The 27,742-nt window shown below is 39.2% G+C and overlaps 1 protein-coding gene across 1 annotated transcript; it reads right to left on the bottom strand.

Annotated features, from left to right (window-relative positions):
- Positions 1–1,043: 1,043 nt before the first annotated feature.
- gfra1b (gdnf family receptor alpha 1b) lies at positions 1,044–27,296 on the bottom strand (the record flags this gene model as incomplete). Its single annotated transcript, XM_083903516.1, has 10 exons — positions 1,044–1,175; positions 3,305–3,352; positions 5,177–5,373; positions 5,799–5,933; positions 9,661–9,770; positions 12,458–12,630; positions 12,922–13,100; positions 26,054–26,137; positions 26,656–26,964; positions 27,260–27,296. The coding sequence occupies 10 exons, from the start codon at positions 27,294–27,296 to the stop codon at positions 1,044–1,046; spliced, it is 1,404 nt and encodes a 467-aa protein (XP_083759642.1).
- Positions 27,297–27,742: the final 446 nt, after the last annotated feature.

Genomic DNA, 27,742 nt, shown 5'->3' with positions numbered 1-27,742 from the left:
GACATCATGGAGCAACACTTTTCTTTCTGTTCAACCAAAGCAAGTTGAGGGATATTTTGGGTTATTTAAGGGGTTGCTTGAAATGGCTGCCAGTGGGGAACAAGGAAGAATACATTTTAGCGACTTAACAAAAGGCTCAACTATCTTTTCTGAAGTTTGGAAGTCACTCACGTTCCTGGACAAAAGTATAGTGAAAGTCAGCACTTTTATTTCGTGGAGACTAGTTGCTGGATCACTCCTTGGAAAGTGAGCCATCTAGGTCAAATGTGATCAAATTATTTCAAATGCCAAAGTCTCAAAATAACACTCTTGAACTCGCTGATGGAGGCAGCAGTGGATTACTAACTGCTGTGTACCACGATGTGAAACTATTGATTTTCTGTTTGGTGCTTGGAGTGTACACTTTTCAAAATGACAACTAAATGACATAAAGCAGTGGACATATACAATTATCATAGACTCAAACAGGTGTAGATTGAATTAAGTGAGCCATTGAGTGTCTACAATATTTTTTCCTTGTGTCCTTTCTGGCAGCCATGTTTTTATCATTTTTAAATGTGTTTTTGTACCTTATACAACCACATCTAAAATAACCTGAACTATCATGACTTAAAGCTCAGTTAGGCCTGTACATCTACTTTATCGTAGATGGACTACGTACGCAGTCCATTCAGTCAAATGTTGTACCGATTACACACTCCAAAGAAGTACGCAGATCCGTTTAACTCCAGAAAATAAGTGTTTCAGTGTGAATCAGATCTTTTTTTTTTTTTTTTTAAGTCACCAGATTGCCCCCACGAGGCGGAGAGGGCAAATGAGCCGATCACTCAAATGGCTTCAGCAGATCTATTTTCAACACACAGACGCCTCGGATTTAATCCACTTTTATAATTCCAGTGCTCTTCAACGTCCCATGTTGCTCCTCCACTTTGAATATAGGTGTCGCACTCGGGCAAAAGTCTGAATTAAGTTTATGATTTAAGTCACTTGTTGAAATGAAAACATTAATCCAGAAGCCTTGCTTCCTATAAAAGGTTGAAACCTTATTGTGTTAATACTATTGGCATCAAACCAAAGGCCAGGGTGAAGAACATACTGGAGAGGTGTAATTGGAGTTTAGCTGGTGAGCTTCTGGCAACAGCATTTGAGTCACCGGAATCTTCCAGTTGATTATTCTGGGGGGGAAAAAGCATAGATAATTATTACAAAAGCTGTGACCGTATCAAGTAGTAATACAAATGTGGGGGGAAAATTCAATAAGGAAACAATAGGACAATTCTGTAAAACATCTGTGATATTAAAATAAGTGGAACAAAATAATTTCTAAAGCCAAAGATGGTTAAGTATAAACGGTCTGTTAGTTGCAGTGTATGTTTGTCCTAAATTGTAGCCTTTTTGATCTGATAATTGCCATGTTTAAAACTGCATTTTTGATTTGTAAATGATTAAATATGCAGCTCTACGTCTAATCCAAAGAGGAAATTGAGCTATTGCAAATAAATATTAAAGATAAGTGGATCTCAGTTAGGTTTGTTCCTGACTTAAGTTCCTGTATTAGTGAAATTATTTGAGTTGCTGTAAAGAACAACCTACAGGGGTGTCACAATCTTGAACAGTCTCCCGTGAATCAAATATCGACCACAATTATGTTACGATCTTGACCTTCGAAAGCAAAGGTATAATTGAGGATTTAACCAGCCACAAAGTGTGACATCTTGCAGGCATTCCAGCGTGGAAAAGAGTATTTGTAGCCATTGTTGCACGGCTGCATATAACCTCCTCCCGCTAACCTAAAGCTGCTGCCAACTAACGGCAACACATTGGCTGAACTTGAAACCCATCGTCTGCCTCCTCCACAGCCAGATACCACGGTGGTACCAGTGGTATGGACACAGGAAGGAGCCTGTGCCTGTGCAAAACCAGCGGGTGCTGGCTTGCAGTTTACCCCCCGCGCCATGGCTCATGAGATCCAGCCCGCATAAGGTCACCCAGAGCTGGAATTCCCTCATGTGGAGGCCACCAAAACGGACTACGAGAATGGCAGAAGCCATCAGTCCGAGTCACCAAAGACACAATCTGAAGTGAACAGATTTGCCTGGATGAAAGAGCACGAGACATCCTCTGAAAGTTTTCACTCGCTCCATCGAGAGGCGCACAAGTCCAGGGACTATCCCAGAAAGATTATGTCCTGAGCCGGAGACGACATGCGCTTCTCTGCGTTTATCACGAAACCCACATATAACAAGTGTTGCATGATAATATGCGTGCGCCCTGGCCTCCTGCTCCGATTGTGCCAAAAGCAGCCAATAGTCCAGATATATAGTCCCACAACCCCGCTCGGGGAAGGAAACGACCCCCCTCTGAGGGAGGACAGCGGGCGTCGGCACTTTTTTTTTTATTAGCTGCGCCCTCGGCACTTGGCTTATTTGCTCGCACGCTCAAAAGCCAAACGGGTGAAGCTGGAGAACGGGGAAACTTCCAACTGCATCACCAGAGGAGAGAGGGGCTATCGGGCCACTCTCTTCTTCTTCGTGCTCGATATCTTATTCCCGCAGCGACTGAGCCAGGCTCCGGAGTCTCCATGCCCTCTGGTGTGAGGGGTTTTAGCCTCCATTCCATACAACTGGTGTGCAGACAGGGCGTCGAGGCAGTTAGCTGGTGTGCTAATACTCAGTGCCTGTAGCGCCGTGGTGGGATGCTGAGCTAGGCACTTAGCTGGTGTGCTCACCGCAATGACCGAGGTTTAGCTGGGAGAACCCTGAGTTCAAGCGTTTACTGATTATTATTACATTCATATTGTTAATGAATGATTTACATTTGACAATAAGGCCTTAGTGTGGTAAATTGCAAACACATGATGGACATTAAATCAGTCATGACACCATGTAGACAATTGAAATGGGAATTCAAAAATGAAATGAGTTGTTATGACAAAACCAATGATCCTAGACTGAACTAGATGAGGCTAAAAATGTCAGACCCATTTGTGCTAAAATAGAATAAAGATTGGCAATCGAATAGTGACCTTAACATTTTTAATTTGAAAATCGAATCAAGGATTTGGAGATTTGTGACACCCCTAGTAAATACATCATGTGATATTAAAAAGTATAGAACATTGAGCTCTGTGCATATTTTATCCTTTATAAACAAAATACATATATTTGAATATTTTTTTCAATACATTAACATGCATAATCTCTGTATGGATATACTTCTGTCGATCTCAAATGACACTGTCATCTGTTTATTATTGAGTTCTAACAGGAGCCTTGAAATTGATGTAAAGAATCAAAACTCTTACCTTACACACACCAGTGTCCACTGTTTGATTTGACACCAGCTTTTGGGCCTAGAGAGAACACGGTGTAAAAAAAAAAACAGAGAAATGGAAACTCTTTTTATAAATTAGCTATGTGACCACACTGGTTGATGGTGGGCAAAAAGTTATCAAATGTATACTAGGTGGCTGCTGCTTTAATATTATCCATCATATAGCCGCAGTGTAGCAGAAGGGTACAGTGTGTCTGTTTAATCTGTAGTGGTGTTTAACGGCATCCATAAAGTTGCATTACTGCCTTCTTCTCGATTATTCTACCTGCTGGATTCTTTTATCCGGTTCTTGGTCTCAATATAGTTCCTTTTATAGTCTTTGAGTTATGACAAGGATAATTATTGCATTAACCTAAACTACTCCTGTCACAGATGTGAAGAATGAATGTCAAAGCAATTGAAGTCTTAGTCATATTTCTAGTTCCCACTAAGTCTGATACAGGTTAGTCCCCAGTGTTGGGATGTAATGGAATTGATGTACCAGTGTTACATATTTACAATACAAATGTATGAGTAGCTGTATTCTGTAACAGTTAGAATTTAAATAGATGGTATTTAGAATAGAGTTACATTGTTGAAATCAATGGATTTCATGATGGTATTTTTCTGTTTCACGTGCAGGGATGTTGATAGCTACGCAACATGCGTCTCTAATGAATTAAAATCTTAAAGGACACAGTAAACTCATTGTCCGTGTGTACCTCATATTTTCATGAATGAACACAACGATATTATTAAAAATGTGTTTGGGATAGTCGTGAGTGGACCCATGCAATACAATGTGGAAGTCATTTAAGGGCATGTATTCTGTAGTGGACTACATTCAAAAGGTATCTTTCCCCACATGAAACGGGTTTGCATGGGTTAGCATCAACCCCTCGTCAGATGTGAACATGTAGTGTATGTGTAGAAGTTGGCTGATGTGCGCCGTCTCAAGGTTACGACCGTATAAAACTTTCCTCCGACTGCTGCAAACCTTTCCACCTGCACATACATTTACACACACACAGATGCTGAGATGGACTCCAGAAAATGATAAAGTGACTCCACAGTGGTTTGGGAACATAATAAACACTAAAGTGTTGGTTCTTTAGTGGAAAGAATTGTAGAGCAGGATTGTAGAGAAGAATGATTAATAACTCTATAGGAGGTCTTTTCCTCCTGGAGGATGTTTTTAGAGGCGATAAATCAGATTATCACTTTTATAATCCAATATGATATATTTTCTCGCTGAAAGTATGTGATATCATCTCATTTAAAAAATATAGCCTCATAGTATTTATCACAGGAGAATAACAAAGGTCTGAAGTGTTGCTGAGTCCAAAAAGTATCAAAGCAGTACTGAGGTTTCTAAGCCCATTTAAGCAAATCATGTGAATATTTGATGTGCAAAGTAAAATTACAGCACATTGGAAAGGGTGAATGCTCTCATTGTCTAAACCCTGATCCATTAAAGTGATGGAGCCGGATGTTTGACAGTCAGGCAGCAGCTTTAATAGATCTTTTCCTGCTTCGGATTCAGGCACTTGTTTGAAAACTTGATAACATTTAAATTTGTATTAACATTTATTGTCGTCTTTGATTCCATATTATTCTTCTCTCCTTAATATCTTGTACATGTTGTTTTATTTAAATTTGGGATGAAAAGGCATGACCAAACAAGTATGCATTGGAAGCAATAGAGCTAAAGCACCTTTTTGTCATCCGATATCTCAGATTATTTTTAGTGCCACATTTTTAAATAAATAATATATATATTTTTTACAGGTTGGTAGGGCAGTTATGATAGTGTGACAGTGTAGGGAGTCGGATATGAGTTTACACTCGACTTTTAAAACGTCACCTGTAAGGTCCCACAGATGCGATACGAGTCGTCATCCAGGTGGAGTTTGATCATGTCTGTCAGTGCGTCCAGAGCACTGCTGGTCCGCTCTTTGAACCTGTGTGTGATGCTTGGCTCTGCTGCTGTGGGCTGAATTGGGGGTTGTGGCTGCCAAACCCCAACATCAGTGCCATTGCCAAATGCCTGGATGGCGTTACCTACAAGAAAAAAAGTGTGTATTCTCGAGTTATATTCTTGAGTTGCATGTAGTGCTTTACATTGAATATATTAAATTGGCGTCAGGGGAATGGATATCATCATCTTGACGTATTTTAAATACATGAAAGCTGATATTTTTGGAAAACTAAGAAGCTTTTTCAAGCGTTGTTTTCCTTAATCAGCTATAAATTATCAAAATGTAAAAAAAAAATCTGAGTTATATAATCACAAAGACTCCTTCTCAATCAAGTCTACGTCATATTCAAAGCAGCTTTGAATGGGTTGCTCTTGGGGCATCTACATATTATGTTAAGTTTTATATATATATTTTTAAATTTAAGGCATTATCTCTGGCTTATTCTGAAAAACTGTGCAAGCTGGAAGTCAAATGCATTCAAGCAGAACGTCGAATATGGGAACTCACGTAGGCATCTGTTGTTGGTGAAAAACTCTGCAAATTTCTCACAGTCGGGCTTGCTGTTCCCACTGTTGCTGCAGTCGCACCATGGTGACAGGCTAATACCAAGAGATCGCACATAATTGGGTGTCATGACGGTACCTGCAGCACAAAAGGGAAGAAACCTGCTTTTAACTGTAATCCCATGTTTATTATCAGAGGTTTCTAATACTCTTATTGTAGTCACCCATTTAAAGAATTTACACAGTGAAAAGCCAACACAGACGTCTGCCAGTCAGAATATCCCTTTACCATATCAATGTGTTTAATTGAAGAGCTGTTATTGTACACATTTAGCCTTTAGTTATACTTGCGTCAACATTTAGATCCATTCGTTAGACAAATAGTTAACTGAGTTTCATCTCATTTTGGGATCATGGTTCTCTGTCCTGAGCATGGACGCAAACTCATGCTTTATGCAGTAGATGAAAAGGCCCACTAATCTCTTCAGCTCTCAAACACTTCCCCCGACATTGACAGGTATTTATTATCTGATGTTCTCTTTGTTTTGTAGGTTGCTTTGCAATGTAGGCATGTGTAATCCAATGCTGGAAAAGCAGGATAATTGTGAAATCAAATTTTATTCCTGTGTCTAATCCTAATTATGCTAATTTAGTTGGACTATTCTGGTGTAAGGTGTCAACTCGAGCACTATAGTCTAGACTGTGCCTGACAATGCTTCTCACTGCAGCAGGATTATAAACACCTCTGTAAACATTTATAGCATGGCCAGTGGTCCTGTCTGTTCCATAACATGCACATTATTCAAAGATGTGCTGCTGAGGCACAATGCAGCTCTGGAGAGCGTGTTCAAGTGTCTTCAGGGCTGCTGTTTTGTTGGTTACAAGACACATTGTTGTGCCTGAGTACTATAGTCGTACTGTGGGGTCCAATGAGATCTGGCTGTTTTCTCTCCCTGATGTAAAACAAATAAAACTTTTGTAATGTTTTAGCAGCAGGTTTTTGTGTGAGAGTTTGTAAATGGTTAAATTAGGGGGAACCATTGCAGAGTGTGTGTATGAAGGGGTGTGTATTAAATGTCTGCCTGTTGGGTTTGTAATTGGTGACTGTTGCTCTGCATTCACATCTCATCAGGGAACCTCGGTAGGACACGGACTGTGGAGGAACTTGTACTGCTGTGCCCTGTTTGGTGTATGGACTGTGATGGCATGTACTCCCTGCAGATTTGCAATTTATTGACTGTAATCGGACTGTCTGGCTGCCTAGTGGTCTGGTGGTTCTAACCTCTGCTGTGGAGAACCCATTAAGATAAATATATATTAATATATATATTAACTTTTTTTTATGATCAAAAACCTCCTAGTTGCTGTAAACGAGCCGATTGAAATCCTCTTTTCTGACGCTGTTTATCAGCCGTGATGTTTCAGAGTGAACTTTCACCCCAGAAGTCTTCTGGGGATGAAAGAGTCTTGTGATTGGCCAGTACTATTCAGCACATCTGCTTTCAGAAGCGCAGCTCCCCCCTCTGGAACGGTGGATGCACTGCTCCTCATTATCAAAACATTGTTTTAACAGTGTTTAAAAATAGCTTCTTCACGACTCCCCGCCGCAGTCCCTTTTATGACTTTGACCCGGAGTCAGACCCAGAGTCAGAAGACACTGTCGCTCGTGAAACACCTACACAACGGACGTTATTCTTGTTCTGAGGTTCAATGTACGCAACCGGATGTGCCCGGACTAGTGCCTGGAGCAGGACGATCGGCTGTTCAGGAGAACAACTGTTCACGTAACTATTACGGGATTTTCAGAGATCTCGCTGAGCCCCGAGATTACAATAAACACAGCGTTCTCAGCAGCAGCAGATACACACCCAAAAAACAGCGTGACTAAAACTAGGGCTGCTCACTCTCTGAAGAGTTTATCAAACAGTAGGTTGGGTAAGAAGTCCAAAGTTTGGGAACATTTTGAGAGAGTGAAAGCTCTGCAGGCAGCAGAAAAAAATGAATACCTTTTTTTTTTATATAATTGTTAGTTGTTAATTTCCTCATGACACTTTCAGAATTAGAGTAAGTTACTACTTGATGATGCCATTTACTGATTGTTCCAATCCATTCATAGTGCTCCACTAGAGCAAGCTGCATAATGTATTCATTAATTTAGGGTGGATTTGAAAGATTTGTAGAAAATGTGTTACAAATTTTACTTAAAGGGACACTGTAGTATTTATGGGTTTATATAACCCAAAATCCACTCTTTTATACATATTATGTGCTCCTGCATTGTCTAGTCGCTGTATAATAGTTTTTGTATAATTTTCGTAGTGTTTCAAAAAGTCATGTAAAATAACATGGTCGTGGGCCGCGGTTGCATAGCCACTGTTAGCAGCGAGACGCCATGTTTCTACCGGAGCCTGTATAGACAAACGCGAGAGAACAAATCAAGCGTCGCTTTACTTGTAGCGGAAGTCCCGCCTCCACTCTCTCCAATTCGTCTGCTACGGCCGCGGTAGCTCGCCCTCTCCCTCACCTCACGAACCTCATCTGCTGACATGGAGAAAGACGACGAGGACGACATTTGACCGGCTGAGGATACCGTAGCGCTCAGGGAAGGGAGGGGGTGAGCAGAGGAGCAGTTCTTTGTTGTACATTTCAGCCTCTCCTCTAGATGGCACTATAAACTACTTACTTCACCTTTAACATCCTTTCTCAGAACTGGAACTCAAACTTTTTTGTTGCCTCGCAAACAACAAATATTTTAATATTTACATTAAAATCTTCAACATGCAGACAATTAGCTAAACTATGACCAAGCACATCCTAAGTCAGGGTACAATTTTATATCAGCAAATGCCCAATGCTGATTAAGCTCTGTGTTTCTCACTATAGTGGAGTTTAGATGTCATGTTGCTTGGCAACATTCCCAAGCTGCACACAGGAAGTGATTAATTTTGTCAAGATGGACAGAGACAACCGCAACATTGAGCTAATGAAGTGATACGGCTGCAAACAGTTTGGAATCGTAATGAAAACACAAAGTGCTCACAACAAAAAATGCTAGTGATCAACTGTAGGCAGGCATACGTTTAATTAAGGTGCCACAGTGTTTAAATCTTAAATTTCCATGGTTAATGATGCTACTGCTAAAGCAAAAAGCACAACATTTGCAATACTAGTTTGTTCACTGTATTCTCTCTTGTGACATTAAAGCGGAACTCGACCGGAAGTTCCTATTAACGCTGTTTTTTTGGTGTGTATCGGCATCATTACCTTGATTATGAAGCCCTGAAGGTTCGAAACAGTTCAGCCATTGCTGAGAACGCTGTGTTTATTGTAATCTCGGGGCTCAACGAAATCTCTGAAAATCCCGTAATAGTTATAGTTGATAATGAGGAGCATTGCATCCACCGTTCCATAGCTGGTATGCTGAATAGTACTGGCCAATCACAAGACTCTGTCTTCTGGGGGTGAAAGTTCACTTTGAAACATCGCGGCTGATGATCACCGTCAGAAAAGAGGATTTCAATCGGCTCGTTTACAGCAACTAGGAGGTTTTTGACCATAAAAAAAAGTTAATATTTGTAAGTAGACCTCCATAACTAACATTTATGTGCATCAGGACCACTCTATGTGACCTTTAAAAGAATATGGCTATTAGGTGACCAAATCATCACTGTATTTGCAGTTTCAAGGAACAGATTCATATTCTGTCCAATTTTAGGACTTCTTGGCTTATTGTTTTGATAACCCTTCCACCCTAAAAATAACAAGCAATTTTCTTGTTGCTGGCTCTTCTAAATAGTTGGTATTTGTGCAGAGCAAATCAAAAGAAGTAGCATCAGCACCAAGAGAAAAATGATAAAATGACTCACCGATAAGACCTGAATAAGACAGCAGGCAGTCTGCGTAGTTTTCCCTCAGACAGCCAGAGATGGAACGAGCTTCTGGCTGACAGTTGCTGATAAAGTCTGCCAGCCTCGACCTGCAAACAACATAGACAAATTAGAGGTGCAAATTCTGAGATGCTAATAAATGTAATGTCAAGTTTGTTGTAAAAGCTCAGTGCTTGGTCACATTTAAATGCAAAGCCAAAGACTGAGCACAAAAACAAATAACTGTTTTCCTTTGTAATAATGCTATAGATAATATAAATGCAGAAGGGAGGTTTGAAAGTGTAATTTGCAAAACATTATTCTTTAACTACTATAAAATAACCCGGTATTCTGGTGCAACCGCCAGGCAATTGACATAATTGTTCGGTTTTCACTTGTTACATTTGAATCCCGAATGTCTAAAATCTGAATTACTTCTGAGGTTCTCTCTGCAGTTGATAATGCCTCTAAGAAATGAGAACTGTTTTAGCATTGAGATATAAACAAGATGTTGAAAAGTTAATCTGTTAATTTAATTTATTCCATAATATTGTAGGAACCATATATGATAGAAGTTTTCCTCTAAAGACTGCTAAAAGCCCTAAACAAAACTACAAAAAACCATGGCTAACCAACGGGTTACTCGAATCAATAAAATGGAAACCACAACTATATAAAAGATACCTAAAAACTCCAACGCCTTTGAACCAAAACCAATACAAAAGATATCGAAATAAACTCAATCATATTCTGAGAATTGCAAAAAAGGAATATTTTCACAAGAGGTTTATGGAAGCAAGTCTTGATATAAAGCAAACATGGGGAGTTATCAATGAAGTTCTAAATCGTAAAAAAAAGACAACTGCAGGCCCACAAGAAATACAATTTGGCGATAAGATCATTACTGAAAGTTTTGAAATGTGTAATGAAATTAACAAGTTCTTTGTTGAAATTGGTACTACTCTAGCAAATAAAATCACAAGAAAGCAAAAAGATCCCATAAGCTATATTAAGCCCTCTACAAATAGTTTGCTGTCACTTTTTGAGCCACCTTCGAACACAGAAGTAGAGGACATAGTTTTGAACTTAAAAGATTCTGCAGCTGGATATGATGAAATTAAATCTAAAGCCCTAAAATTGTCCCTTCCCCATATCCTTACTCCTCTCACCCATATTCTTACATTGTCGTTATAAAGTGGAGAGGTTCCCACCAGAACAATTGCTAAAGTAATCCCTATCTTCAAAGGTGGAGACTCAACTTCATTTAATAATTACCGACCAATCTCGGTCCTGCCCAGTAAGTCAAAACTCTACGAAAAGCTTGTCTATAATCGACTGATTAAATATCTCAATACTAATATTCTATATAAACAACAGTATGGTTTCCGCAAGGGTGTATCCACTTCTCCTGCCCTAATACAATTAGTAGACAGAATACCCACGGCCATTGATAAAAACGAATATACAGTAGGAATATTTCTAGATTTATCAAAAGCTTTCGATTCAGTAAACCATAACATACTCCTCTGGAAATTAGCTGCTTATGGTGTTACTGGCATTGCATTTAACTGGTTTCGAAATTATCTGAATAATAGAAAACAATACGTGACTCTGAATGGAACCAAATCTATATACAACGAAATTCAGTGTGGAATACCACAGGGATCAATTTTAGGACCTCTACTATTCTTGATCTACATCAATGATCTAGCGGAAGCCTCCTCACTACTTTATTTTATACTGTTTGCCGATGACACCAATATATTCCTTTCTCATAAAAACTTTGATTCTCTGATACAACTGGTTAATCAAGAATTATGTAAATTAGCTACATGGTTTGAAGTAAATAAAATACTAAAAAGACAAATTTCCGTATTTTCTGAAGTAAAAATATGATATCAGTAAGGCCAAAATTATTTTCCTACAGAATGTTCCTATTATGCAAGAGAGACAGAGTAAATTTTGAGGGATAATAATAGATGAAAAATTAAATTGGAAGGCCCATGTCAGTGCCGAGTTATTGGGAAAATTAAATACATCATCCCTCAAAAGACTCTTATAAATATATACAATAGCCTTATATACCCATATTTTGACTTACTGTAACATTGTTTGGGGATGCGCTTGTTGTACAACTTTACACCCTCTTATAATTCTCCAAAAGAAATTCACAAGGATAGCAACTGCTTCTGACCTACGCTCACACACGGCTCCTTTATTTCAAAAATTGAAAATGCTCAATATCCACGATATCAATAAATTACAAATTAGTATCTTCACTTTCTTTCCAACAATCTCCCCAATATATTTGATAATTTCCTAAACCCTAATTCACTTGTACATAACTATTATACTAGGCAAAGAAATCAACTCCATATTCCTCTCTTCCGCACATCATTAGCACAGTCCTCCGTAAAATATAAATGTGTCACAATATGGAACAGTCTTCAGATAAATATACAAACAATTTCCTATTTTCTGACTTTTAAAAAAGCCTTAAAAACCCATCTCATAAGTCATCCTAGCCTCTTGTAGTAATCTTATATATATAGTTTTTATTCTATCTTAATTTAGTCCATTAATTAATTGATTATCCTTATTGATTATTACATTTTATGTATTATTTTGCTATATTACTATCGATTATAGCTATAAATGCTTTATCCCTCTTCCTGCACCTGTTTTTATCTATTGTGTATCGCATTATATTTTATGTATTTTTTTGTTGTGCAAATAAATAAACAAACAAAACAAAAATCTTTCAAACACTGTTCAGGATCCCTCTTCTCTCCCTTACCTGCATATGTAGTTGGTCTTGCATGTGTTCTGCAGAGACAGACAGTTTGGTGTGTCTTTGTCCTCATAGGAGCAGACGGGTACAATAGTTTGTCGTCTCCGTTCTGCACATGCCGTCTGATCCCCCGCTGGACAGGAGCAGAACAGCATCCCATAGCTGTATTTAGTTGGTACCTTCATTTGAAAACAAAGAAATAAGAAAGACGTGTTGAAATTAGTGGTGTTGTAGCCTAATTTCCTGGAGGAAAATCATTTTAAACTTTCAATGCAGCCTGTCAATTCAGCACATGAGACTTTTGTCATGAAACTAGAGAGAAAGTCAACTGAATTGAAACTGCACTTAAAATATAATTTTTCCTTCAACATTTGACACTTGGTGCCAGTGTTGTTTTGATGGCTATTATATGAAATCAAACAGAGAGAAAGCATTAAAAAAAAGCTCTTAAAATGAACTGGGTTGATTACCTTGTCAAAGAACTGTCGTAGTGCTTTGTGACATTTGCGCTTGTTGCAAGCCTCAGAAGCAGACACCCTGCTAGTGCAGGGGTTGATGTAAGCTGAGCGGTATTTCTTACACGTGTCATTCAGGTTACAGGCTTTGGCAGCATTTAGACAGTTGTTCTCCCTTGTGGATGCAGGTTCAACTAAAACAGAGGAGAAACACACATTAATATTTCTTTGTGCAGGGTTCATGGTTGTTTGAAGTTGTTTCATCACAAAGGAGAATTAGCTGACTGTCATTTCAGATGAAAAAGACAGAGATGCAATGCATGAAGAAACATTTTCATGTATGGTCATTTCTTAAAGGGATGCTATACCTTTCAGCATCGTTTTCACCATGAAATATAGTTTTAGTGCTTCAGGCTGTAATTGACTGCAAAGGATTTGCAAGGAATAAAAGTTTGATTTATGATGTCCCATAACTTTTGATAAATAAAAAGAGGCACATATAGAAAGTGTTGTAATTCCTACACCGTTCACCTGATTTGGATGTAAATGCCCTCAAATTAAAGCTAAAAGTGTGAGTGTCATTTCTTTTCATTCGTTTCATTTCAAATCCATTGTAGTGTTGTATAGAGCCAAAAAGAAGAGGATAGTCAATAGTCAGTACCCAATATTTATATTTACCTGACTCTATGTACTTTAGGGCGCTTTCACACCACTAGTTCGATTATTTGATCCACACCAGGCAATATAATTGTTATTATGTAACATATGACTCCAGTGTGGTCCAAAATTGGCCCAATTGACGTTTCATCAATGTGTATATATCTTCCGGTAGAAAAGCGCCAATTTTGACTCACTATGGAGCAACACGTTCGCACATTGCTACTTGCTCTGATTTTCGTTTATTACCTCTGTATTGGCAATTTTTGGCAAAATATCCAATTTGAGAATGAGTCCCGGCTGCGTCTGGAGAACAATCAGCTGATGCACTGGAGTCGGCGAAGACGTATAACGCGTCATTTCAGGCAGAGGAGACACGCTATTTTCATGAATGTGGTCGTGCTAACTATGAGACGAAGATTGCTCCAAAGACCTACAAGGTAGGCTATGTCCATGGCATTTACTGCAGAATATGGTTTGGACCAGAGTTCGCGTTCTCACCAGAGGGACCGCACCAGAGTCTGACATTTGGTGCGGAGTCGAGGGGCCCGCTTGATTTGGTGCGGACCCGAGTGCGATTGATGCTTTCACACCAACGAAAACGAAACGAACTAGAGTTTTTGGTTCGAATGGATCGTTTGGTGCGCACCAACTGCTGTTGGTGTGAAAGCGCCCTTAGGCAAGGGTATAGGCTTATACAGACCACCATCTTTTTCCTAACGGGACAAACGGTGTGCATTTATGGTTGTGAGGGAGAAACAAACAGAAGATTGACATTATTTCTGGTATGTTAAGGTCACTATAGTTCCCTGACACAATTAGGGTAAGGAAAAGGTGAGCGGAGTAGTCCTTTGTTTGTTACAATATTGAGTCTTACCATTAGATGTAACCAATTAATACACACTCTGTACCTGTTTAACTGTACATTTGTAAAATAGTGTTACATGACTAAAGAAAGCAACATGAAATCTCATGAGTTGACAAAAATAATGGAATGTAGGTATTCATCTCTGTAATATGGTCTCACTTAATAACTGATTTAACTGACTGTAAGTAAATGCTAATGACAGTGCAGTCCTTTATTAAAATCTTTGTCAAGTAGTTCTGTATATTCTGACAGCCATCACATTGTCTAGAATTTTTGCTCAGTGATACGAGTCTGTCAGGCTCGGACATTAGGTGAAACTTTTCGAGTATCTCACAACACTTTATCCAATCAGGAGCAGGAACCCCCCCTCCGTGTGAGGTCAGGCTGCTTGACAATGAATAAATAGTCATTCTCAATTTAGGTGTTAAGGAGGTGAAGTAATGAGGAGGGAAGGGAGGAGCGCTAATAGCAGCAACAGATGGGAAGTGAGCCAAAAGATGACATCAATGACAGGAGCTTTTAAAAACAAAGTCTCATGTGTTAAGCTTTGCAAATATAATGATACAAATTGTGTAAGAAAAATCTGTTGGAGCCTTATTCTAATTTGCTGTACAGATTTGTTGCTGCACTTCCTCTGTTTTGTTACAGTTGCTTGATCAGATCAGTTCTTTATAGTATAGATTTCTCTCTGACCTCATTAGGTCTGCATGGTCTTTATGGTAATCAATCTACTCTATAAATTCAACACAATATCGAGGAAGTGCAAAACTCTTCAAAGTGGACAAAAGCTCCTTGAACTTGAACAAAAATGACAGCACGGTTTGCTTGACCTCAGTCTTGGTTTCTAATTTCTACAGAAACCACAGAAATGTCCCTCTTCAAATTAAAACACAGACACCTGCTTTGACAATGTATTTTGCTTGTCTGTGGTTAAATGAACCAAACCACCCGTTTTCACTTTAATATCCCAGTCTGTCTTTCTTTTCCTTCCATCACAGCCAAAGCTCCGAGTGGCCCACCATAATGACTCTCACATCTCATTTTCTCATGTTTTTGTTGTTAAACTCGCTCCACTGACTTCTGCACAGAAACACAAACTGTGTCCTCGGCCTCGGCATGGAAGAATGAATTCTGCATTTCTGCCTTTTGAGGTGGAATTGGAAGTTCACTGCCTCTTTCAGGCACAGCAGAATCAACCCCGATTAAGTCTGAATACATTCTTGAACTTGGGTTAATCACATATTATAGAACTCATTATTTTCATTTTACAGGTGCCTAGACATGTGGGGTGTGATCCTGTGGTCGCTGTTTGTAGCACTTGGGTCACATATGTGACAGTATTGCCTTGAAATACTTGGCTTATTAAAACACTAATTTAAAAATAGTTCGAGCTAAAGACACCGCTTTATTTAGTGTATGTGTGTGTCCATGTGTCTGAATCGTTGAAATTGTAGACACATCACCCTATGGCAGGAAAAAAACTTTTCAAGAGTTCTTTTGCATTTATCAAGCTAATTCGGGGGTTTTATTTATGTTTTATGCTTTAAAGATCAAGTTATGAATGGAAGAATCAACTCCCCTACACAAACAGTATAAACTGTGACACATTATACTTGTGATTATTCTTCTGAGAACTTCATGCTCATACATAAGTGCCATTGGATGAAAAGAGTGCCGCTATTTTATTCTTGATTTTCAACCTTGTCTCCTAAAAATGACGTCCTCGCACAACTCAACTGTATTCTCAATTACATCTAGTAAGAAGTGTGTTGAAGAAATGCATTTTAGTAAGTTATTTGCATGTCTCTACATATGTGGTAATGCATTTTGCTTAAATTAGATGATAATAACTTATTTAGTCAGTCACAACTCATGAATATGGTTAGGTTTAGGCACAAAAAGCATGTTTTGATCATGGGAAACATCAGTTTTTCACATCAGAATGTTCTCAACACAGTAACAATCTGCTGCCTGACAGACATCTCTTTAAACACCTGGGTTATGTTTTTGTTGCACCATGACAATTGGCAACAAATCTTCCAGAGTTTTGTGGTGGTTATTTTAGATGCTGGCACAAACCCCTCCTCTTCCCAGAATGAAATAAATAATTCTTCAACAAACAGAAGGCAATATGTTAACTAAAATAATTGAGAATGTGATTTACATGTGAGGAAGTATTTTATTTTTGAATGACGGGGTGCTGTTCAATTAGACTACTGACCATGTCACAGTATACAAGCACAAGTGGGGAATCAATTTCTTGACTGAAGTGTTTCCCCTGTCGAGGTGGTAGGACACAGACTTTCATTTTGTAAATTTTGGGCATTTCTGGTTTTCTGACTAGTTGTCAGCATGTCGTGTGCCATTCCAAGGCTTCCTGCCATCCATTAACTTAAAAATAAAAAATAAAAATGTTTTAAGCTTACGGTGAGTAAAATCGGTCTCCAGCCTGTTTTTCAGCTCAGAGTGGTAACTGTGGCACATCTGCAGCTTCCAGGCCAGCTGGAGTCCGACAGAATGTTTGATGATGGTTATCATTACAAAAACCTTTTTTGTAAATCTCTAAATGATGCTGTCGTCCTGTGAAATGTGCTATTTTATTTAGTTTACAGGAAAGGGCCACAACATACAATAAGGTGAGTTGTGGGTGACCTCATGCACCGTAGCATCATAGGCCCACTGGCTGAAAGAAAGCAAATCTTATTTGGTCTTCTTAGGTTGCACCCCCTGAGCACGGCCACCCTGCTGCCATTGATGCAGACCAAATAACAAGACACTCCAGTCAACACAGGAATCTGGCCTTTTGGCCTCTAACAGGTTGCTTCAATAGAGTTTTTGAAGAATCTGTAGGCAGGTAGGGTTTAAGAGTAATCTCATACATGAGGTCAATTATGGTGCCCTTGAGGGGAAGGGCAAGCTTTCACTGAAGAGAAACACAAATGTCAAGCAGTTTAAAACGTTGACTTGTTAAAATTAATTAAATGACTTGTTGATTTAAACAAAGCTGCAAAGGTGTGTGTAATAATATGTAATATGCAAAGTTTGACTCTGTCATTTCCTGTGAGGAACATTTTGAATCTGAATTACAGAATCTGATACACATTCTTGTGTATCAGATTCTGTAATTCCCTTACTTCTCTGGGATATTTTTATGGATGCAGCAGGTTCAGGCGAATATATCATCTGTCTGCACAGGATATGGAATAAATAAGACCAATAAAACTCCCCAGACTGGTGTCACCATTTACTCTGGGGCAGTGAGGTCGGACACAGTTGCCGTTAGCAAAAACTTTAGGGTTTATTTTCAGTATAGTTCTGAATAAAAAATATTCTGCATACATGCATATGTTTTTAAAAGTAGGAATAGTTCCATATAATCTTGGAATTGCCCCTTTATGCCTATCACATAAAATTGCCCCATGTCCAAGAAACAGTTGACCAAAACATTTGTTCCTGACTGTTAAAGCTACCATGCCTATGTAGGAGTTCACAGGTCATGAATATGTAGGAAGTGTTCAAAAGGGTTTGTTTCATGTGCACGCTTGTAGGATTTTTGTTTCCTTACATCTTGTGAGTCAAATTGTTGCGTATTGGACCTTAAACCTATTCCAAACTTGCATGTTCTCTAAAAACAAATTAAGCCATTGACTTTAGATGATGCTTAACTCAGTCTTCCTAGAAAGAGGTCTCTCAAGTCTAGTTACCCACAGTGTGTGTTTGTTTGGCTGCACCCAATACCACAAACCATTATGTATCTTCTATTACCTCATAGTCTACCTTTTGTAATAGAAATAAAACAGTAGTGGTCAGTACCCTCCTTCACGGCACCATGTGGTCTATTAGGCTTCCTGCCAGCATCACGATATCCCTGCTGATGTTCTCAGCATTTATGACCAGACCAAGACACATTTATTAAATGCACCAGTGTAATTAGAAAAATCTCACTTGGCGTCGACTGCTCCAGCTATTCCTCTCCTCCATTTAATCCTTTGGTAGTCATTCATTCTGCATTGACACACAAAGTAGCAGAGCAGTGCTGCTCACCATATTCAGCGTGGCTGTGTGAGGATGCTGCTATAGGACTGTGTGGACTATAAACCCCCAGGTCACGTTACCTGAGAAGCTCAAATGTTTTAATCTTCAAACTTGAGGCATTCATCCACACAATGACAAGCAAACAACACGCACAGAAGGCCAAACTACTCTTTGAAGTTTCATATTTGAGAGCACCGAATGCGCTGTGATCTCGTATCTGACTCATTGGTTATGAAGATGATGCACAGCAATATTACTGGACAAATGGTGCTACTGTGACTGCAGACATAGGAGAGTGATTATGAAACGTGCACAGTGCCATGATTGCAATTATTGGTGCAGTACAGTCGTGGACCTGTATGCTAATGCTGCTTGGCAGGTGTGAGAAAAGCCTGAGTTTCTGAATATTGCAAATGTGTATGTCATTGCTAATAGATTGCAATGCATGCTGGGTGATTTGCATGTAGATGAGTGTCTCGATTCAGCACTAATGCATGTGTCACATTATTTGACTGATAACTTGTTTGTGTAGATCTGTTTCTTTGTGCATGTGGGAGCCTGAGTGTTCAGGTCATATGAAATAATTTGATTCCTGACCGTAGAAGTCCTGTGTCACCTGCAGACTACGGTGTTTCATTTTCTTATCTCAGAGCTGTGATTAGCCATTGGCTGCATCATCACTCATGGTTACGTATCCTCTTGGCTCCCTGCACACAACTTGTCATGGCTAAGCCAAAGGGTACACTCATCTTTGTGAGGAATTGACACTCTCTAAGCCACTTTACTGAGCCTTCATCTTCCAATAATATTTATATATGTGTGTGTGTGCATGACTGATTATTGTCTGGGTATTTTTTTTTTCCAAAGAAACATACTGGTATGCCAGATTCATGTTGGCAAATATTGTATTTATATGATGGATGATTCAAATAAAAACACTGTGTAGGGCTTAGAGTTCAAACCGATATGGGTTTTTTTTTAATGGCCAATGCTGTTTCCAGTTTTTTTTTTTTTACATCAGCCATTCACTAGTGAAGTGACATGGGTTAGGGTGAGTTTCCAAAAAATGAACAAAAAATTTTTTTTCAAAGTCGAGATTTTGAGTTTCAAACTACCGGGAATTACAACTATCATAGCAGTCATTTTGACTGCTCATAATTAATTTGGATATAATTTAAAAAATCAAAGTACAAACTGAAAATAAATAGATATGTAATGTGAATAAAGGTGATAGTAAATATGAGGAAACAAAATGGGAACTCTAACACGTGAGAAAATATATTAATTGACAAATGGTAATTGAAGCCGCTGTTGAAATTACAATGACAATTACTCTTTTTCTCTTTCAATTATATCTCGATCAATTGTTTCCTTAACCTTAACAATGCTGTCTAGTTATTAATTATAATAGCATTAATACATTAACACATATATCACATAACATTTCATAAACATTTATGGAAGTTGTCCATATACTTGAACGACCAAAACGGTCTGCCTGGCGGTACCTCTACTTGACACTGGCGCATGTGCAACACAGACAACACATGTGACTTCTACCTTCCCTGTGCAACTTCCACACACTACCCTGTCACATTTATTACTAGGGTCCTTTGTTGTATTTTTTTTTGCAGTCTTGGCACTGCCTTCTCTTCCCCATCTCTAGCTGCTCCTGTCGGGGCTCGCGCACCATGACACGTAGGCCTTTTTTTAGTTTTTTTTTCATAACTTTTTGGAAACTCAAGATCTCGCCTTTGAAAGATTGAATTTTTTTTTATTTGTTTTATTATATTGCCTTTTCTCCCTCCATTTACATGATCGAAATGACACAATGATAACAAATGTTACAGGTCTCAATTTAACCAAAAACCAAACATTCATTATAGAACAAACAATGAAGAACATTTAAATATATAACAAGAGAAACAATGAATTGCAGATGTTGCATCGATCCTTGCCTGGGGTTGGTTCAGTAAAGTGCTGCCACACAGGGTTGCCCTTCTTTTCAGCCATTTCTTTAAAAAGGAGAAACACAAACACATTCAGTATATTTTTATCTAGTGCTTACATCTTCAGTTTAATTTATAAATTAAACAGTTTGTCATTTTTTTCTACATGAAATAAATGTAGAAAAAATAAATAAATCTATTGAGAATCTCTGAAAATATTTAGAAAAATATTGAGGATCTCATCGAACATATCAGACGATGAGCTTGGATGCCGCTCATCTGGTGCAGACAGAAGGGCATTTTTTTTTCTGCCCACCGCCATACACTGTGCTCTTCTCCGTCTCCAAGCAAGCTCTCCGTATCCAACACAGACTGGATCATTTTGCTACATGTAGCTTTATCTTTACACCCAAATAATGATCATTATGACGAGGAATGAGTGCAGTCGCAATGAAGGGAATAACGGATGCATCAGATGAGCTGATCTCTTTACTTAACTGCTCAAAGGGGGCGAGAAGAGAGAGAATGTTCTCTGGTGTGAAGTGAATGTCGTAGAGAGTTCATAATCTGCGCTGTATGCAGCCAAGTTGGGGAAGAGATGAGGACAAAAAACACTGACCACAGCTGCAGTGACTATATTTTATGTAAAGTTGGATGCTCTATATACACGGAGTGATAGCTAATTGTTTTCATGAGCATACTGATACATGTGCCACACAGATGCGCAGCGGTGCCATCTCGCCAGCTGGAGATCAGAAGTGTCTTTTTAACCAGTGGGAAACTATGATGGTGATGATGATTGAAAACTGCTCGACCAGAGTTTTATAAATCCGTGTCAAAGTGCTAATGGCAGAGGCAGTGGCAGAGCGAAAGAGATCGAAATGCCCACCTGATGGCGCCCACTCTCAGTGAGCGTGACACAGACACACACACCTGTGGTGGCTGCTCTCTTCTGTCCAGAGTGACACAGAGACAGACAGACTCTCAAAGTGTGAGACAATAATACAGCTAAGTTACAGATACATCGAAAGTTGAAAACTTACCGTTTTCTCATGGAGAGTAGTTGTTGGTAGACTTCCAAAATTCCCAGCTGCTCTCTGCCAGGGAGGGAGGGGCAACATATGTACTTCACATGCTCTCCAGCGGAAAAATAAATACACAAAAGATCGGTGAATGCACTCGCAAATCGGCTGATGCCGATACACGTAAAAAACGCAAATATCGACCCTTAATAGGGCTGCAGTCTAGGGCTGTAACGGCTTAGTACGTATTTATTATTGATATATCTATTTTTTTATCGATTAGTTGTTTGGTCATTAAAAATGGTGAAAAATGTTTCCCAGACAATTTCCACACGTCTTTTTTTCCACAAACCAAAATAATGCAGTTGATTGTACTTTACTCGAATCATTGATTCAATGAACCAACATTCGTGAAGCTGAAGTTACAGAACTTCGAGTTCTTTTATGGATGAGCAGCTCCCATACTTGGTATCAGACAAAGAAAGTCATGACATTTAATCCGTCCAAGTCTGGCGCATGATGTATCACATTTATCAGCAAAGTACCTTCTTTCTATTGTTTTTGTTACCCTGTGACCTGTGAAATAAATGTTACTGTTGTGTTCTGCACCAGCTCACTGCACATACAGTAATACTGTAATGTGCCATGTTGGAGGTGTCGAGGTGTATTTTTTACAACAAATTCTTAGTGTCCACCCCCTGCAGTTCATCCCATCCACTTTTATAAAACAAATATATTTTGCTTTCTACCTCAAAGAAGGCAAAAATGATGAGTAAAAAGTTTGCCAATGAATAAGAACATTTTGGTTTAAATTATTAGATTATGGAGTATATAAATGAAGTTGCTAACTGCTAATTCACAACTTAAATAAACAACTAAATTCATGAGGTTACAGTGGGGCAAAAACAACAGTTTCCCGATTACTCTCTGATATGACTGAGAGCAGTCTCCTGTGGAAAGGACTGACAGACTTCAAATGTCTCTTTCACTGATGACATCTCTAATGTTCAGCTGGGGACATTTGCTCATACATGTGCATTACACAGAGGCAGGCCTTGCCGCAGGAACAGCACAAAGACGATTCAAGTTTAAGTCTGTTGCTTCAGGCAGCTATAGGCCCACTGAATTATTCTTGAGATCGTTTCAATTGAAAATCATCATGCCAAACTTCCCATCTCTTGTTCACAGACATGGTCTTCTGTTAGACTACAGATTAGCAGTGAGGATAGACTGGGAGGAGAGAGAGAGGGGGAAAGTACTGGGCTCAGACCATGGACTTCCACTGTGAGCGGCTGCTTACATGTAAATTGAGTAACTGGCTCTAGGGGATTTTGAAAACATGAAAGAAAACATTTATGGAGGTGAGAAAATTGACTCCAATATGCAGAGGTTATAAGATGGAAACATGAGGGACAGGAGTTAACTGATTTAGCAGAATTGTAGCTACTTCTGTAGTGTAGTATAAGAAGCATTGTCTGCACATTGCAAACCTTAAAACAATTAGATACACACATACTGTATAGAACTGATTCAAACTATTTTTTTCAAGGGTGAACAATGAGAACATATAGCAACATGAATTATTTACTGCTCAAAAAATCAGTCTGGAATCTAATCAGTACTCATACCAGTAGTGCTACAGATAAGAAGTACTGGTACATGTCGTCCCTTAAAGTAGTTTATTTGTAATAAGTTAGGAATGTGATGTACAAACAGATATACTCTGCAACAATCTTTGTTATCTCAACTTTGGCAAGCAAAGGATATAAGCAAGAAGCTGCTGATACATTTATAATAATCCCACTTTGTCCACAGAGCAGTGTATTGTATTAATGACTTGTTTTATTTGTTGATGCCCTTTGGTAATGCAGGAAATAGTTTTAACATACATAAACATGGGATATTTTTGTTTAGTTTTATCTGAAGAGCAGCACTGCTATGTTGAGAAATCTCTCTACAACACTGCAATACTTCATGATTTGTCCCACATCTTGATTAGATAATGGCAGTGTCCTTAGTTGGATATTGGATATTTTCAACGAATTGAGAAATCCTGATTATAAGTCATTTTGTTGGAGGAATTACTTAAAGGATGTGTTGAAGCTGCAGCAAATGAATGAGTAAAGCACTGGTTTGTGCTCACTGCTTTGAACGTTTTTATAATTTGATATTGTGTCATGCACCAAAAGTGCCCAAACTTCATGGGTTTACAAGACATCACAAAAGGTATCCACTATTGTAATTCCATCACAAAAGCTTCCGAATAGTTTGCATCTTGTTTTTAAACAAAGCATTCTTTGCAAATACGATCCACAGAGTTTCTGCTGCAGAGAAGCATCGATAGATTCTCATTTCCCCCCCAATTATATAAGTCAGTGAGCCATTCAAAATGATTTTGAAGCTGTTTATTTTAATGTAAAAACAATGTTGCTTTAATAACAATAGTACTTAAGACAACGAATATTGGGAATCCAATTAACAATGCTGTGTAAGTGACATTCATGCTTCCCTTAGGACAAATTCAAATCACTTTGGTAATATCCCTCCACTGACCTTCTGCTCAACTTAAGCAATCTCCAAGTGAAAAAACATTCAATTTAATTTATACAATACTGGTTTAATTAAGATTGTGAACGTGGTTAAATATTGAACTGGATTTATCAGCCTGTTCAACATTGTCTGTGTTAGCTCGTTAGCATTTTGGGTTTACTGTGGGTACAGTCTTGCAGCGCTGCTAAAAAATTAAATCTGAATTCTATATTCTATTTAAAAGCAGAATTATGGTATTTTTTGAACTGGACCCTATGTTTATAAATGTGGGTGTGTACGTGAATAGTACTTAGTACTTCATAATTGGTCCAGCAGTGTACTCACAAATTGGGGGAGCCATTGAATTCAGACTTTTCAGGACACTAATGCTTTGGTAAAAAAAACACTTTTTTTGCCCCATAAGATTACGCCGCAGCCATTGGCGTCTGTCATGGCTGCCACCCTCTACTGGACCAATGCTGACAATTTGTGTTAGTACTATTCACATACACACCCACATTTATAAATCCAGGGCCCAGGTTGAAAAATATAGACTTCCCCTTCAAAGAAGCTTATTGTAAAAACATTTTAGGATAGACGCATTTTATACTGAAAACCATTCACACATGCACCTAGATGTGTAACATTTTTCCCAGTTTTGCTATTTACCTACCATGAGTGGCAGAGTATCACACACACACTCTGCACACAAAGACCCACAAATGTATATTTGCCCTGTAATGGACTGGTGAGCTGTCCACGGTGTACCCCGCCTTTCACCCTGTTAGCTAGGATTGGCTCCAGTGCCCCACGACCCTCATATGGAGGATAAAAACATGCTTTTTTTCCCAGACAATCAGAAGAGTGAGCATTATGTATTACAGTAGTAACTGCCCCTTAGGATACAGTGTACATCCTTCAATAGTGGTTCACATGTCCATTATTTTACACTGTGGACTGCCTGAGGCCTGGCTTAGTTGCAGATAGGAATGAGGTCATTTACGCCAGAGAGAGTCTAATACGGTGAGATATATAAATACAATAACATTCAGCTCTTGACACACTGCTGTGATAGAAGAGCATATTGGAAGCTGATCAGATTTTAAATTAGATTTTTTAAAAATGACCTGACCATTTACACCAACTTCTTGTTGGCTGACATTTTTATGTTTTATCTGAAAGCCAGAATTTCACTGTTCCAGAAATGCTGGACCGGTCTCCAAATTGTTATTGCACTATTCCAGTACAGAGGACAAATCCACATTCCAAATGAAGTTTTCCATACACGGTTTGAGCTACTGTCAACCATTATGTCATTGCACGTGGAGTAGAGTCACTGTGGTACGCTAAGTGGATGCAATCAGAGAGAGAGACCAGGGGGAGAGGGGAGAGGGGAGTGAGAGGGGGTGGGGTAGAATCAAATAACCCATCCTTTCTGTTGTTTTTTTTTAACACTGAAATTGTAGCTGGCCAGTGTAGACGTCCTCCAGCCAGAAAGCTCAATGCACACACAGGTTTGGCAGCTATCCTTTAAAGGACACTGCTTTGACTTCCATTCATTTGAACAGCCTTAATAAAGCCTTATCCCTTCCCTTAACCATAACCATTTAATGCCTAAACTTAACCTTAACCACAATTCAAATCTTAGCCCTAAACATAACCGGTTTGTTAGGTATTGGACTGATATGAGGACTCCAGGTCCTGACAAGGTCAGTGTTGATGCAAGAAAATGGTTCCTAGATGGTAACAACTGAGTACACACATGCGTACAGTACACATACTAGTACACACACATGCAGACCTTAACGCTTTGAAAGCTGAAAGTGAAATATATTAAATGACTCTGCTTTGTGTTTGGTGGGTCACAGTATCAGATAAAAGCTTTTGTGATGGATAATGGCCGTTGAAAGCTGCAGCCTGAAACCAGACTGCAACAGAAAAGAGCTGTTGTCAAGCGGTGACAGATTTGAACGGCGTTTCTTTTACTGGACTCAAAGCAACATGGATGGTAGCACATACTGTGACTAAACTGCACAATGGCCAAACTTAAATCTGAGGAATGTTGGCAATGGTAAACGGCTTCTTACCGGCTATGATGGGTGCCAGGCGGAAGATATCTGAGAGCCGGCTGTTGACTGGTTCATAAGGAGAGTATTCCAGTAAATCATTACCTGCATGGAGGAAACAAAGATTTCTAATGATGTGCTTAGTCTGCAGATCTGTGGGGAAGAAGTGGATGTTATGTGATCCTCCTTAACATAATGAAATCACTTATACTAATTGAGTAGCCGAGGAAATCCATTTTAATTACAGTTGATAATATATGACCTCGTATTTTGTTAATCTTATAAAGACGGATGCATTAAAATTAGGTTGCATGAGGTTTTTTTTTTCTTTTAGATAAGGTGAGGTTGCAATCAATCATTCAATTATTCACCAACTATTTTAATCCAACAATGGCTTTGAGTGATTTAATAATTTTAAAACATATTCTGCCATTTCAACTCATTAAAGGTGACTATTTTTCCATAACATCACACTTGAATATATTGTGAGATTAATAAGTTATTAAAACTAACAATCAGCCCTACTTGATACACCATAATCACAATAATCTTTTGTATAAGAGCGTGCGTAACTATGGCTTTACAACCTGTCTGTACTTTTTTCTAAAGATGTGATTGCGTACCCTGTAAACTCTGATATATGCTCCAGAAGATCCGGAGACAGTTCTTCTCCTTCTTCATGCCTCTCCTGCACCTGCAGTTGTACAGTGGGCTCTGCTTCACGGCATCTATCGCGCTGCGGCACTCGCCCTGCGCCTCCGGTCCCGTGACCGCGCTGAAGTTGCTCTCCCTGCCCGCCACGCACTGCCTCATGGTCCGGTACTTGGTGCTGCAGGAGTACTCCTTCAGACACTGCTCACTGGCCTTCACGCAGTCCAGGCGCGCGGGCCGGGACGCTGCGCTGCCCTCACCCTTCAAGGTGACCACTGAGTCTGGGGGTTACAAGAAGGCAGTTGGAAAATACTTGTAACCGCCACTTTAATTCGTGCAAACGCTAAACTTCTTGTCATTCGGTTATTTCTTTGCAAATGTTAAACAAAGACGCAGGGAACTTTCCAAAGCCCAAAATCATTGCAGAACATTCACATGCAAACAATAAACTTGCAATAACAATCAATATTTTTTACCCCACACATTTCCTCACTCCTGCACGCATTAAAGAGGAATGCAGTTGTATATACAGTTATAAAATGTTACAGAAATCCAACAGATGAATTGGTAACTTACCCAGGAAGGACAGTGCAATGACAAAAGTTAAAATCATCGCGCTATATATAGTAAATGTGGCGTCCCGCGGATGAAATGAAGCTATTTAGAAGACGTATTTGTCACAGAGATCCGGTTTTCTTGCACATGATGTGACCTGAAGTGATGATACATCCTGTAGATCCAAAAGAACCAAAACTCCAACTCCACAGCGGAGTCCAGCTGCTGAAACCACAGCGCGCAAAGCCACAGCCGGAGTTTGGATGAGAGCTGAAGACGCGCGCTGATGGAGCATTGCCTCACTTTCTTCACCCTGCTCCCATCCAACACCCTTTGTGTTCGTTCTAACTTTACACGTTAGAAAAACCCCAAATCACTTCAACTTAAAAGAGGAAATGATTCAGCTGTCACTGTCCATCACAGTCTCTGCGCGGATTGCACGCGCCTTTCACGTATACATCCACTGGAGCGGCAACAATCCACTGCGTTCAGCAGGCGAGGAGC

The sequence above is a fragment of the Microchirus variegatus genome (assembly GCF_963457635.1).
Source record: "Microchirus variegatus genome assembly, chromosome: 17".
Lineage (NCBI taxonomy): Eukaryota > Metazoa > Chordata > Actinopteri > Pleuronectiformes > Soleidae > Microchirus > Microchirus variegatus.
Note: the sequence above shows the minus strand (reverse complement) of the source record. Positions and strands in the feature narration are given on the sequence as shown.